Raw genomic sequence first — 15,780 nt, 5'->3', positions numbered from 1 at the left:
TGGCAACGTGCGTAGGAAAACGGCCGCACTTTGCATACCTGATACCCAATCCAGGCCATGACTCCAAGATGAGGCTTGTCTCGATTTGCTTCAATCTCCGGAGTGCCTCTCTGCAATATTTCTTGTGGACAGGTCAGGCAGTAGAATGCGTGGTAAGACTGTATTACATGTGCCAACTCACCCATTTCACTAAACTTCAACCCACATGCAACACATATGCAGACGCAGGCGCATGTGCATTAGGCATGCCTAGTCCCCGTGTTGGTGCATAAGGTACGTGCCTTACCCGCCCACAGAGCAAGTAAGGTAAGGTACCTAAGGTAGGCAAGGTAGGTAAGAAGATAGAGTTGCTGATGATTACGCCCATCTCAAGCAAGTAGTAGCCTACTACTACTACCTTACTTTAAAAGCGTCGTCGAAGAGGGTCTGCACTTTGCGGATAAACATTACGACTTCAATTTTGTGCTCCCACGATGCAGAGCTCCCTACAAATGGACCACCTCCTAAGCCCTCCAGCTGCGCCATCACCAAGACCGGACCCCAGCAGCGCCATGTGCGACGCTCAAGCCCGCGCACTGTCTGCCGCCCTGCCGGAGCCGCTGCGCCAATGGATTCAGCCACTAGCCTGCTCTTGAGCCACGCTCCTCGCCTCGAAACGTCATGTTTGCTGCTTCAAACCTCGACTCTTTTGCTCAGCTCCTGATTCGAACCGCCCGATGCCCAGCGCAGCCGCCCGCCTTTCCAGTGACGCTGCCCGAGCCTTGACCGCCTTCCTGCGCGCCCTCGCTGCCTCGCCGTGACTGGCGCTCATGCGTCGCTGTCGGGAAGCTGCACCATGTCATAGCGCCCTGCCCATCGTCAAGTAGCGACTGCGGGCGCGTCTGAGCCACCAAGAACCAACGCCAAGGAACGCGGGACCAGGCAGAGCGACAATAGTCACCGAGAAGACGACGAGGGACGACAGAGACTGATAGAGACTGAGAAAAGCGGGAGAGGGAGCGAGCGAGCGAGCGGGAGAGAGAGAGAAAGAGAGAGAGAGAGAGAGAGAGAGAGAGAGAGAGAGAGAGAGGAAGAGGAAGAGGAAGAGAGGCGCAAGAGGCGTCGTGGGCAGAGAGTCGTCAAACCCCCCCCCTCCCCTTCTCCCTCACAGCGCCAGCGCCTGCAAGACATGACATGAGGGCCCAGCAGCAGCACCACGTCTTCTGCCAACCGCATCTGCATCTGCAACAATGTCCTCTCCGCAAGCCGTGGCGACACAGACCAGCCTGGCCGTCTCCAACCCGCGCCCATTGGCCACCCGGCCCGCCCTGCCCGACCGCAACGTGACGCCCGACACCATCGAGGACGCCTACGTGCGCTTCATCTTCTACTGCAATCCCGCCCTGCCCCTCGACGCCGACACCGACAGCCTGCGCGAGGCCTTTGCGAACCCGCCCCGGAGCGGAGGCAAGAGCTTCAGCCCCTTTCTCATCTTCGACCTGGTCCAGCGCTTCTACCGCAAGGAGATCAAGACCTGGACAGAACTGACCACCCGCCTGGGCGTCGAGCCGCCGGACCTGTCCAAGGACGAGAGTGCGCAGAAGGTTGCCCAGTATGGCGTCCGCTTAAAGGTATGTCTTCTTTGTGCTGCTGGCCGCCGGCTTGTGCGTCCTTGCTCTCTTCCCCTCTTCCCCCCTCCCCTCCTCCTCCCCTCCTCCTTGTGATACTTGCTGGTTCTCAATGGATCAACTCGGCGAGGCATCATGGGAACTCGGTTGCTGATATGTTGCAGAAATGGATGAACTCGATGCACGTCAAGGCCTTTTTCGAATACCTCATGGACATCACCAACGACTACTGGACCAATGTTCCAGACGACCCAAACCCCACCAGCCAGCCCGTCCGTGATGGCGTTGCCATCGAGGACGACATGGCCCTGAGGGCCCTTTTGCCTCACATCCGCCCCAAGAGAGGCCGCAAGAGGCCAGAAGCCGATGACAGCGTGGGCTCCCCGGTGGCCCAGCGGCAGCGCCTATCGCCCCCGTCGGCAGTCGATGCTCATCGGGCGTCGTGGTCGGCTCATCCAGATGCCCGCGCCCAGGGCATGCCGATGGACTCGTTGAGGCCCGGCGTCGCGGCTGCTTGGGGCCTTGGCGACTCTGTGCAGACTCCGCTCTCCCGATATCCCAACTCCGCCATCACCCCCTCGACCAGGAGCTCCTTCTGGGACGATGCGCTGGAGCCCCGTTCCGCCATCACTCCCTCCAAACCAAGGCCCTCTACCCACAGGCGAGGGCCGAAGAACGTATCTTCGGCCTGGAAACCCGGGGGAGGCGACAGCAGCTCCAAACCAAGGGGAAGGCCCCCCATCAACCGCACACCCGCAGAGCCTTCTCCCCCTAACCCTCCGCCCATGACATCGTGGGCCCCGACCCCGGACAGCAACCCATCAGACCCTCCCGTGGCCGCCATGTCCAAAGAACCTGTGCCGTTAGCCCCCGACGCAGCCCAGATGCACCCGCAGATTCGCAACCAGGTCGTTTCCGCTCGCGGCGATCCGGTCGCGTCAATGCAGGCGGCCCAGGCGCGAGTACAGCCACCGCCTCAAGCACAGGTTCAGATCATCCCGCCACCTCCATCATCCTCCAATCTTGGCGTGGCCGGCATGGGCATCAACCCGCTCGATGGCACCCGACCTGCTCGGCCCAGTATTTCCCTGCAGGTGCCCGAACGGCAGGGGGGAACAGTCCGGCTGGCAACGCCGCCACTGCCACCACTGCCGCCGTCCATGGTGTCGGTCAATGGCCTGCCGTCGAACGAACCTCCGGCCCTTCAAGGAGTCCCTAACCAAGGAATGCCCGCGCCGCAGGCCAATGGATGGGATCCGTTCTCGCAGCCGCCCACAGCCGGAGTGTACGAGACCAACACTGTTCCGACTTCAGCTGGAGCCAGCCAGGCAGGCTCGACGTCCAAGGAAGTGCCTCGCTATTTCTTCGAGGGCCTAGAGGACCGGACAAATGTCGACGGACTGATATCCTACTTTACCCACGTGCTGCACAACTCGGACTGGGTCGACCCCGAGGGCAACCAGCAGGAGATTGCCGGCATGGACGAGTGCACCGCCATGGTCAACGCGACGGTGGAGCACATGTACAAGAATGCAGAGTCGTCCCAGGCTTTTCTCATCAACCTGGCGGCGTTGTGCGGCGCAAAGATGCTCATGACGAACCGTCCGAGGTGCTATCGGGTCGAGACGTCAGAGGGCGTCTACACCTACTACTTTGACTGGCAGTACCGCTTCGGCCACCTCAAGGGCCAGTTCACCATGACGCACAGCGTGCCGGTGACCATGTGGAAGAAGCCGAGCGCGAGAGAGGCTGCCGAGGCTTCGCAAGCAGGCGGCCCGCCGGCGGAGAATCTGACGACCGAGCAGTGGCAGGCCAAGTACGGCGCGCTGATGGACGAGCTGGAGAAGCGCGATCAGGAGCTGTTCAAGATGCAGAACATTGTGATGGCTTCGATGAGGAGAGACGGCGGTTGAGGGCCACGATACCTACTTATTTGTTCGACTTTGGGCTTGTGTCGATTTCTTGGCATCTCTATACCTTTTCTCGGGTCTTGAATCTTTTTTTCCTTTTCCCCCAAGATCCTACTTTGGTCCATGTTTCTCTCCATCCTTGATGATCTTCTTTTTCAACCCTCATGACCTTTTTCTCATCTTAGCACATTTATTCTCTGTCACTTCTTCTCTTCTTCTTCTTCTTCTTCTTCTTCTTCCACGGCTTCTTTTTCTTCTTTGACCTCTCTGGCCTTGTTCCGCGCCCCCCCTTTTCTCTTTCCCGCTAATCATCCTTGTTTTGCATTCCATTTCCTACTTCCCAATCGGCGATGAATCCAGGCGCCCTTGGGCGTGGAACGGCAGTGGATGAAACGGAAACTCAGATGGCTATTGGGTTTTTTTTCTTTGGGTTGTATACAAAACACGGGGTACACACACACACACACACATACACGCAATGGCGATGGGCGCGAAAGGGTAAAGGGGGAACGCTCTCACCACGCAATGAAAGTATCCACGTCTATCGGCCGGGCGACTTGCACCCGACTCGCAGAGGGAACGCGTTGGTCAAGTTCTTGCATTTTGGGCGTTGTGACCGCGAGTCTGTTTAAGGTCATGTGTTTTTTCTGACACGGATACCTATTTACCTCGATTGTGTTAGGTAGCATGACGGTGCTCTTTTGAAATTCGGGTATGTAGAATGCTGCCGGTATCGGTGGCCTGGAAATATGGCGAGGCTTTCCGCAAGCCAGGTTTGAAACCTTTGTGTCACCTTTGTGTGTTTGATGGTCGTGAGGATGCGTGATTTGTGTGACTTTGGCTGGAATGTGACGAGAGTGCCTTATGGCGGTATGTGGGTGAGGTTTTGAGGCTTGTTGGTTTTGGGGGTCGGGTGCCTGCTGCTGCTCGAGTTCTGTGTAACTGGCAGCAGAGCCCCCCTTTGAGACACTGCCAATGAAGCGTGCTTGAGCTTGGTAGTATCGGAAGGCTGTGCTCTTTTTTCTGTTGCTAGTGGATCGAAGCAGAGGTGCTTTGGGGGGGGGGGGGGGGGTAACGGCAGCAGTATGAGGGTTCACAGCCTTGGAGTAAGAGCTTACAAGAGGCACCAGGTACGCAAAACATTGAAGGGCATGGTCACATATATATAGAGAGAGAGGTAGGTAGTAGGTATGTGGACAGAAACAATTGGGCTTAATTAACGCGTGTTCAAGGGCGTCTAAACGGAGATTCAAGATATGGATGGATGAGTATGAATGACGGTCTGGGTTAAAAGATTCTTGTAGCGTGTTTGGGACCCGAGGCAAGGCAACGCAAGGCAACGCAAGGCGTGGTTTTGATGCTGGTGTGAAGTGAGGTACTAAAGTAGGGGTTGTGCAAAGGTATTTAGGTCTCTATCACGGGAGGTTGTGTGTGTGTGTCAGATATTAGCCCTTTTTTGGACAAAGGGTTAATTGAATTTCCATCTTTGTCCAGGTGCCTTGCCTTACAGGTTTTTAGTTTTAGCAGGAGTGTAATATGGATGTTATTGGATGGTTGCGGTACCTGGACTAGGTATTTACCCTTTGTGAGATGCTGTCAAGAGTGTTGTTGGATGGGGGGTTGTTGGAAAATTGCATTCTTGGCCGTTCTACGCTCGGTCTAAATGGTTAGGACATAATGATTACTAGGTACATAGATGTGATACTGAGCTAAGAGGTTGGTGCGTTAACAGAGTTTCCTTTGGAAAAGAGTAGTCCTATTTGAACAGTCAAGAATCTCTATTTGAACAGTAGTGGTCTGTGCACCTACTAAATTTGCTGCGCCTACACCAGCACTTCCATGACCACACACCCCTTTACAGTGTGCCCTGATGGAAATGCCCGTAGCCCACACAACACCACGAACGTCAATTTCGCGATCTCTAATAGACTTATTATTATTATTGTCATTAACCCAGAATTAAGGAGCGTGCCTGCGGCGATAGGCGCGGCAGCAGCAGAGACAGCAGCAGCAGAGACAGCAGCAGCAGAGACAGCAGCAGAGGTGGCAGCAGCAGGGCTGATTCTGTAGTCGTGATGTTCAGCGCCCTCTAAAACGACTACTAGTATGCTACACTGTATTCTGGTGTACAGGTGTGGTAGAAAGTACTAAAGGGGGTTGCTCTAGCTGGTGGCACAGACCACTACTGTTCAAATAGAGATTCTTGACTGTTCAAATAGGACTACTCTTGGAAAAAAGGAACAAGATGAAGATGCATAATCACATTTTCAACGATCAAGATAGTATCGGCAATGGCCAATGCCATAACCCCCCTCCCAGAGCGATGCGCAATTGCAACATGAGTTGACGGGCGATGATTCATTTGCGGCTCAACTGAAGATGGGGTAATACCATATTTTGCGTATTTGCGTATTCAACGCCTTGTGGGGAAACCAAGAGAAAAGAAATTGGTGAGCCCAGAGCGACAGCCGATAACTTTTCTTGATAAGTCAAGGCAAAAGAAAAAACACAGACGGATAGTGCGGCACCACCCCCGCAGAAGAACAAGAAGAAGAAGAAAAAAGGTGTTCCATCATGTCTCGGGGTTCCTTCAGGCGGTTTTACCTGAGGTTTATTATTAGCAGTCCTTGTCTCAACTTGGTCTCTTTGTCTCGTCCTAGTGCTGTTTTTTTTCTTTGTCGCGTGTCTGGCTTTCCCACGTGCTTTTTTTCTGAAGAACGGCTGGGGTTCTTTTATTGTTCGCTTTTCCTTTCGGGGACGCCGAAACGCCTCTTTTCCTGCCGCATTCCTGTCGACTGCTACTGTTGATGATGAAGGACCTACGGCGAGAAGCGGGAATACAGTTTGATGTGCAGAGGGAAACAGAGGACATCGCCTCCTAGTTCTCGATCAAAAAATTGAGCAGCAACTGAATTTGAAACGGGGGCTGAAGTATCATCAAAAGGAATCCTTCCAGTCCATTTTCCTCGTTCTTCCTGGCTTCCGATCCCGAGCCTCGCGCATCCCTGCTAGCGGCAGCAAAACCGGCTCCATCCATGCCATCCCCAGCCGCATTTCCCCCATAATGCCTCCAGCCTTTCCAGCCTCTTTCTCCCCCCCAGCCTGGGGCCGTGCCTTTTTGTCGTCTGCTACTACATACTGTAGTAGTTCTGGCTCACAGTCTCGTCTACTGTACGGCTGCTCGGGTCGCTGCTCTTCCAATTTTCGCCTCATATTCGTTGTACGTTGGTACAAGCTGCTTTGGTCGCTCCGGCGCCTCTGCTCCTCTGCGTTGGCCTGTATTACTACCTTACACACACGGATGTACCTACAGGTATGTAGTTCCTCAAGAGGCAGAGACGCCTTTTTCATTTCCGCATCTTGAACGACAAGACACAATTCGATCGATTTCCCCTGCTGAATCACCCCGTGACCACCGTCACTGTACGGGCAGACAAGAGATTCCATAACTGTACCATTGCGCGCTCCACCGGCTGGCCTGCTTCTTCTCCACGCCTCCAGACCAAAGCCAAGAGGCAAAGGCCAAGAACAGGCGGACCAAACAAGCCGGCGCTTTTTCTGCTGCCATTACGAGACGAGCTGTCAATAATCACTGTACATGCTCTGTCTGTCCAGACCTACCTACTAATAAGTCATCATAACGCGCAACAAGAAGTCGCCTTCGTCCTCGGCTACTACTAGGTACTACTACTACTACGACTACCTACTACTACTACTACTACTACTACTACTACTACTACCACTACAAGTACTACTACTAGTCAAGTCGCGGCACCGGCTTCCCTTTGCTTCGCCTTCGTTGCCTCTCCCACTTGAATTCCGCCTCTCTCTCTCCCGCTTCCTCCTCCGTCTGTCCGTCCAGACTCGCCATCCCTCCCGCCCATTCTCCTCTCTCCTGCAGAAAAATCTCGCCTGGAATCCCGAGTTTCTTCCCCGCCCCTTGAAATCCGAGGACCCAAAACCCAGAGGACGATCCGGGCCGATTGCCATCACAGCGCCCTTGCACTACCACTTCCGATCGACTGGCTATTACGACCGCAACCTTTATCACCACCGCATCGCATCGCATCAGCCTCGCATCGTATCCGCTTCCGTCTCCGCCCTCTGCAACTCGCAAGAGCGAGAGATTGCCAGAGGGGGATCGGGATCAAGGGATCCCCACATCTTCTGTCTGCGTTGCCGTGACGCTTCCCCGGATTTTTGGCTGCTTCGCCCGCCATGTCATCGGCGTCGTCGCAGAGCCGGGTCGACGAGATTACCATGTATGGCTCTCTCTCTCTCCCCGTCTCCTTCACTCGTTGCTTTTGTACTGTCTCACGATGACATCGCCGACGTCGCCGTCCTTGTCCGGCTCGGATGCTGACTCTCGCCGCCACAGAGCCTCCAACGATTACCATGTCTCGTCGACCTTCTCGGCCGAGGCTGCACGCACAAGGTCGCAGTCCGTCAACCTCAATGCCAACACGGAAGCAAAGTGAGTCTCAGTCCAGTCTCTCCTCTCTCCCCTCTCTCCCCTCTCCGACTGTCTCTCGTCTTGACATGTCATGTCTCTCTTCCCACGTGGCATGACGGTTTTCCTCCCCCCTCCATTTTCTCTCCAGTCTTGCTACTAGTAGTAGAGCACATCGTTCTAATTGCCGATCTCTCCCCCCCTTTTCCCCCGTGTCTTAGAATCAAGAACCCACTCGTCGGCATCCCGCGACGCACGCTGCTGGCCGACGTCGACGACTTCTGCCGCCTCAAGAACCTCGAGGACCACCGCGAACTCATCCGCAAGGGCGCGCTGGTCGCCCAGGACCCCACGGGCTACGAGGACATCACCGGCGCCGAGGCTCTGCGCCCGGACGAGATCGAGGCCCTGCGCAACGAGGTCCTGCACAAGTGGCGCGTTCCCTGGACGCTGCTGCTGACCGTCCTCACCTGCTCCATCGGCGCCGCCGTCCAGGGCTGGGACCAGACGGGCTCCAACGGCGCGAACCTCGACTTCCCGGCCGCCCTCGGCATCGCCTCCAAGAGCATCCACGACAAGCTCATCGTCGGCCTCGTCAACGCCGCGCCGTACATTGGCACCTCCTTTGTCGGCTGCTGGCTGTCGGACCCCCTCAACAACCACCTTGGCCGACGCGGCGCCATCTTTGTCGCGGCCAATTTCTGTCTGTGGCCGGTGCTGGCCAGCGCCTTTTGCAACACGTGGCAGCAGCTGTTGATATGCCGTCTGTTTATGGGCGTTGGCATGGGCGCCAAGGCATCTACTGGTGAGCCATCACGATCTTTGCTTTGTTCCCCCATAATCGAGTTCGGTAGTCGTGTTTAAAAGACAACGGCACAATTCAGGAAAACACTTACAACTCAGAAGATTACTTACTCAGTACGAGACTGGCTTGATTGAAACTGACTCAACCCACAACAGTCCCCATCTTTGCCGCGGAAAACTCGCCGGCCCCCATCCGAGGCGCCCTCGTCATGAGCTGGCAGCTGTGGAACGCCTTTGGCATCTTCCTCGGCACCTGCGCCAACCTCGCCGTCAGGGGCATCGGCGGCGAGGCCTGGCGCTACCAGCTGGGCTCGGCCTTTATCCCCGCCGTGCCGCTCGTCATCCTCATCTACTTCTGCCCCGAGTCGCCGCGATGGTACATCAAGAAGAACCGGTACAGGGACGCCATGCGGTCTCTGCTCCGGCTGCGGAACAACCCCGTCCAGGCCGGCCGCGACATCTACTACATCCACGTCCAGCTCGAGGTCGAGGCCGAGTTCATGGGCTCCGGCAGCTACCTCCGGCGCTTCGTCGAGCTCTTCACCGTGCCCCGCGTCCGCCGCGCCACCCTCGCCGCCGGCGTCGTCATGCTTGCGCAGCAAATGTGCGGCATCAACATCATGGCCTTTTACTCGTCCACCGTCTTCCTCAACGCCGGAGCCAGCTCCCTGGGCGCTCTCCTCGCGTCGTGGGGGTTCGGCCTGGTCAATTTCCTGTTCGCCTTCCCCGCCCTGTGGACGATTGACACGTTTGGCCGGCGGTCCCTGCTCCTCTTTACCTTTCCGCAGATGGCGTGGACGCTGTTGGCCGGTGGTCTCTGCACCCTGATCCCGGGACAGGACGGCCTTCACCTGGGCTTCGTCGCCCTCTTCATCTACCTCTTTGCCGCCTTTTACTCGCCCGGCGAGGGCCCCGTCCCGTTTACCTACTCGGCCGAAGTCTTTCCCCTGTCGCACCGCGAGGTGGGCATGGCCTTTGCGGTGGCCACGTGTTTCTTTTGGGCGGCCGTGCTGTCCATTACCTTCCCGCTGATGCTCGACCGGCTGGGCGTCCTGGGCTCCTTTGAGCTGTACGCGCTCTTCAACGTCATTGCGCTCGTCATGATCTTCCTGTGGCTGCCCGAGACGAAGCAGCGCACGCTGGAGGAGCTGGACTACATCTTTGCCGTGCCCACGCGGGTCTTTATGAAGTACCAGGTGACCAAGACGCTGCCGTGGTGGTGGAAGCGGTGGATCCTGATGCGCAAGGACGCGATGCTGGAGCCGCTGTACACGCTCGACGTGGCGGACCATGTCGACACGGACGACGACAAGTTTGAGAACGACAAGGCCAAGGTCGAGCTCAAGGACATTGTGGGTTTTGTGCCGACGAGCGTCAATGCCAGGCCAATGTCCTCGGAGACGCCGTGACCTCTTTTGCAAGTGTTGCGTATTGTCATGTTTTTTTTTTCATGCCTTTTTGTCTACCCTTTTTCTTTTTTTTTCTCCCTTGATTGCGATGGCGTTTGATGGACACCTGGGCGTTGACTTTTCGCGGGTATGATTAGCCGGCGTGCGATTTTTTCCCCTTTCACTTATGATACCACGGAAGGTCAGGATTGGAATGACTATTGGCGCATGTTGGAGCGATACCCCAGACTATGTTTGGATCTATGGCTGATTTACTCGATTTATGTTGAAGCAGTGTTTGGATATGTGTGAGCGCTGTTTTCATGAATTGGCGACGAATCGTATACACACACACACATATATATATATGTACCTTATTATAACGACTGTACAATCGAAGCAATGCGATTGATGAAGATTGCATACCCTCTGTTTCTTCATGAAGTTTGCATTGTCATTGCAGCGACTCGTGACCGCTTCTTGGTATAAAGTACGATAAACTGAGCGACGAAGGAAGTAGATGGATGTCCGGGGCTGACTGAACATCAGGTAGGTAGAGAGGAATGATCTGTGGATGTGAGCTGTTAATTGTATGCGAGGGAAGATTACTTGCGGAGAGAAATGCTTGGATGATGGGCGCGACAAGCGAGTTATGGCATAATAGCAAGACAGGTACTACTAGAAATACATGGCCATTGTAGCAGAGAACAAGAGCCTTTTCAGCAATTCACAAGAGTAGTGATTATACTGTAGATAGATATAAATTTGCAGTTGCAGAGACACCAGGTACTAGCATGTCCTGGAATAGGTAAATCAACATAGTCTTGACCAGTCTGGTGTTTTCACTTGTACAGCCTGGTGATTAAAATTGAATACCTGTAAACGAAGGTAAATTACATGTCATAACCGTTCTGAACCACTGGTCTAGGCGGAGCAGGAGCTTGCATCTACCTAGGTATGGAGGCGTTGTAGCCATTCGCTTGAGACAGACAAAAAAGGGGTCTGACTGGACAACACCCCTATCCCACTAGATAACACCCCTTGTGTGGCTAGGTAGCCTAGTATGGCTAGTGTTGGCTTTCCTTAGTAATTTACTAGTAATATAAGACACGCGCTGTTAAGCTTAACTAACTTTAATATATATATACACTAATACACACTAACACACACTGCCTAAACACTCTGCAAAATCTTAATTAAAATTAAAGCTATTTAAAAGCTATTTATATTAATATAGCTGCCTGTAACTACTTAATTTTATTAGCAGCTTTACCCTTAATGCTATCTTTACTTTAAGTTTATAAATTCTTTATATAATTAGCAGTTTAGGCTATAAGCTGCTATATAAGAATATTAGGCTTTTACTTAGCATTTTATAATAATAACTTTATAACCTTAAAAAAATAATTATTATTATTAAGGCTAATAAATTCCTTATTTACCTTTTTATTTTTTAGCTAGTTTATAGCTTATTAATAACCCCTTTACTTTTTTATACTAGGCTTATAAAAATCTAAGGCTTTTACTAGTAATAAACCTTATAATATAATAAAGACTTAGTCTTTAATTAAGTTAATAATAGCCAGGGCTGTTAATAAGGGCAGCCTTAATATTAGTATTAGTATTAGTATTACTAATTATCTTTTAACTTTATTTAAAATTTTAAATAAAACCAGGTTATAATAAGAGGTTTAGCTAGGCTTTAGTTTAAGGGCGCCCTTAGGTCTTCCCTTAGCCTTAATAATAGCTAGATTTAGGAGTAGCAGCAGCTTTATTAAATAACTAACTAAGATATTATAGTTTTAATACTAATACCTATTAATTATTTTAAGCTATAGGGGCTTTTAGTCCTAGTGCTAGTAATAAAAATAATATTTATAAGGAAGACTATAAATAGTTATAATTATATAAATATAAGGACCTAGGGGCATTACCTTATTTTAAAAAAGGCTTTTAAATTCCTTAATTAATAGTTAAAGTACTAAAGGTATAATCTTTATTTAAACTTTAAAAAAAAGATGCCTTAAAGTGCTAAATAGAATTTTATTTATTTATTTAGTATATTTAGCCTTAATTATAGTATTTTAGGTTTTTTAAAATAGCCCTAGCTTTTAAAAAGCTATTATTAAGTCTCCTTAACTAAACTAAAGGAAGTATTTAATAGCAGTATATATAAATTTAATAATTAAAGTTATAAAGTAGCTAAAGTGCTAATAATAATTAACCTTATAGCAGATTATTTTTTTTTTAAAGTATTAGCTAGGTTTTTATTATATAGTTTATAGCTAACTTAAAATAAACCTTAAGGTATTAAAAAGCTATTAGTTACTTAATATAGCTATTAGTATTATTATTAAAAATAAGGTAATTCTAATTATTTAAAAAGTATTAGAAAGTTAAATCTTATTAAATAATATTACCCTGCCTTATAGCTTTAAGGAAGAAGCCTTTATACTTAGCTAAGATATTTATATTAATATGCTAGTAGTATAAGATATATAAGATCTTATTAATAGCTAAATTCTTATCCTAGGCCTTTATTAAAGCCAGGTCTTAGTTTATAATAATAGTTAATAAAAGTAGAATTCTTTTAGCTTTTAAAAAATATATAAAGTAAGCTATAGCTTAAGTATAAAAAGCTTTATTTTTAATAAATAAAAAAGCAATAGTAACCTAAAAGGTTTTTTTTATTTTAATAGCGCTATAAATATTAAATAGTAGTATATTAAAGTAATTTATCTTATAAGTTAAATTATAAAGGATAATATTAAAATATTAATAAAAAAGCTTTAAATTAGACTGCAGTATTATAAATAGTTAAATAAGTTAGCTAGTCTTATTTTAAAAGTTATAAAAGATATACTTTTTATTATCCTTTAGCTAGTTATATAGCTATTATATAAAAGTCTAGCTAGTAAGCTTTTTATAGTAATATTAATAAAGTAAGTTAGCTATATTTAGTTAGGTAATTTATTAAATATTAAGGTTAGGATAATTTTATATTTATATAAGTAGCTATACTAGCTTTAGTTTATTATTAAAGCTAAAGATAAGCTTATTTATTATTTTTAAAATAGCCTCTTTTTAAAAGCTTAAGGTTACTTTTAGCTTAAGTAGTAAATAATTATATATACTAGCTATATTACTATTTTTTTACTTTAGCTATTAAAAGCAGAACCTGCCTTTTTTATTAATATGCTTAATTTAAATATAAAAGGGATAAGAGATTTACTATATACTACTTTTCTATCTTTTAAAGTTATAAATATTTTCCTTAGCTACTAACTTATATAGCTAAGACTTAGTATAATATATAATAATTATATAAAAGTCTCTTTTAATTAGTTTTCTTAAATATATAATAAGATTATAGCTGCTAGCTTTACTAGTTTTTTTAATAGCAGTAATAGCATTTTTTTATATAAGAAAGGTTAAGGAGAAAATAGTATTTATAATAACAGAGACAGCTTATAAATAGCTTTAATTTTAATTAAGATATAGCTAAGTGTTAGTCTATAAGTGTACTTAGTGTGTATATATATTAAAGTCGGTTAAGCTTAATAGCGCATGTCTTATATTACTAGTAAATTACTAAGGAAAGCCAACACCGGCTATACTAGGCTACCTAGCCACATGAGGGGTGTTATCTAGTGGGATAGGGGTGTTGTCCAGTCAGACCCTAAAAAAGGGTAAATTGAGGAGAAGATTACGCCCTTGACACTTCTCAGCCCACGCTGTATAGAATGAAAGGTGGTATTCATTTTGCAGATTGACGTTTGTTTGCTGCAGACTGACACATTGGATCCCCCCAATCTGAAGTTTGCGCAATTGATCCGGGTAAAGCGGAATTTCATCTCCATACATATTTTTTCAGCTCTCATGCACGACGTTTTCGCAATGATATCATCAAAAGCCGACACATCACATTCGTCCACGTTTTTTTTTCTCTCCCGCAAAATAAAACCTTACTTACCTCGGTTCGGCAATCTCCCTTCCGACTCGTTCGCTGTTTATCTGGAGGGAGGGAGGGAGGGAGAGAAGAAGGAGAAGAGAGATGATATGGGGAGACCCCATTCATCTGCAGTGGGAATTGCTGTATTGAGCAGCGTGTGATGACGAGTCGGCGATCGACGGCAGGGGGTTTTGCGTTTTGGGAGGGGGAGCTGAAAAGATAGAGAGGAGATTGATGCGGCGATCTGTTTTGTTTTGTTTAGGGTGCGTGCTGGGGGTTGAGGTGGCTTTTTTGTTTTATTAAAATCGTGTGTCTTTTGTTTGTGAGGATTGCGGATGATTGGGTGTTGTTTATCTCAAAGGGGGGGGTTGAGGGTGAGGGTGAAGAGATGAGGAAAATGAGTGGAATGAGGTGAGTGGGTGGATTGGGATGATTTGGATCGATCATCCGCATGCAGGGTGCTGAGATGATGGAGCTGTGCTTTGGATGCAAGGTGATTTGATTGCTCGGGTTGGGTCCTGATCTGCAGAGGGGAAAAAAAAGACGAGTGGCGAGAGTCGTACCGCGATCGAGATGGGTTTCTATCTTTGTACATGACCTGCGTCAGAATCTTGTCAATGTTGTCAACAAGGTATGAGAAAGAATTAAGAAGAAAAGAATTGTTTGAATTGGAGTTGATGGCTTTTCATGCATTTGGTTCCAACGTAATCGGATGAGATGCGCATGATGGCTTCGGGATGGCGTTTTCATGCCACTGGCCCGTCAGGCCGTAGTGGCGCTCGCGAGATGGTGTGCTCTAGCGGGATGGGCTCATCAAGCTGAGCTCGAGAGGGAGGCCGATCAGCCAGATAGATGCTGAGCTGTCGGTTGAAGATCGCCTTTGGAGGATTGCCATGGCGGGAACTTTTTTTTTTTTTTTTTTTTTTTTTTTTTTGGATGATGGTACATAATGGAGACTGGTGTGTTTGTCTCGTTCTTTGTCTTGTCTTTGGGCCGCGTACGCACGTTTCATCCAAAGACAGTTCAAACTGCCAATTGTAAAAGAAAAGAAAAAAAGAAAAAAAAGCAAAAAACAAGCTTTTTGGCCGCCGTTTCGTCGTGTCCCGCGTGGCGTTCAGGAGAAGGACGTGATAGTCAAGCTAGTGTAAGGGGCGTTGCACGAGAATGTTTTGCAAAGGGCTTCTTCTTCTTCTTCTTCTAGCTTGACGATTGGTGTTCTTTTTGGGAGCAGCCTGGCGATGGATACAGCTCCGCTTGGACGGATGGTGGCGTGTCGACTCGTGTACCGTAAAGTGTGAATTGCATCTTGTCTGTCAATGGATGCTGGAAGAGCGTACTGTACGACGACTACTATGTCTGGTCCCTGGTGTCTTTTTGGGGGCTTGCTTTAATTTTGGCTTCCTGCAGGAAACCTGTCACTATCCCCGTTTTCCTGGCGGGCAAGGCGCACAAAAAAGGGGAATGTTGAGCCAAGAGACGGACAAAAGCATATTGTTTGCCCAAAACGGGAATCCACGAGAAGGCGTTTTTTTTTCTTTGCAGAATAGCACCGCATGGAGATGCAAGTTCGTATCGGCCATTCCATCTCATTTTGAAAAGAGAGGCCAGCTGTCGGGACATCTGGCCGGTAGTAGGACCGTGATACTACTGTATTACCTTGGCAATGGTA

General features: G+C 48.9%; 2 protein-coding genes across 2 annotated transcripts; both read left to right on the top strand.

The window, feature by feature from the left end:
- Positions 1-1,229: 1,229 nt before the first annotated feature.
- Positions 1,230-3,520, top strand: TRIREDRAFT_103947 (uncharacterized protein; the record flags this gene model as incomplete). The annotated part of the gene is made up of 2 exons (XM_006962379.1): positions 1,230-1,610; positions 1,772-3,520. 2 exons carry the CDS (start codon positions 1,230-1,232, stop codon positions 3,518-3,520), a joined length of 2,130 nt encoding a protein of 709 aa, XP_006962441.1.
- A 4,316-nt stretch (positions 3,521-7,836) lies between these two features.
- Positions 7,837-10,466, top strand: TRIREDRAFT_75021 (uncharacterized protein; the record flags this gene model as incomplete). The annotated part of the gene is made up of 3 exons (XM_006962378.1): positions 7,837-7,991; positions 8,189-8,730; positions 8,928-10,466. 3 exons carry the CDS (start codon positions 7,837-7,839, stop codon positions 10,178-10,180), a joined length of 1,950 nt encoding a protein of 649 aa, XP_006962440.1. The 3' UTR covers positions 10,181-10,466.
- Positions 10,467-15,780: the final 5,314 nt, after the last annotated feature.

Source organism: Trichoderma reesei (assembly GCF_000167675.1).
Source record: "Trichoderma reesei QM6a unplaced genomic scaffold TRIREscaffold_2, whole genome shotgun sequence".
In the NCBI taxonomy this organism is placed as follows: domain Eukaryota; kingdom Fungi; phylum Ascomycota; class Sordariomycetes; order Hypocreales; family Hypocreaceae; genus Trichoderma; species Trichoderma reesei.
Note: the sequence above shows the minus strand (reverse complement) of the source record. Positions and strands in the feature narration are given on the sequence as shown.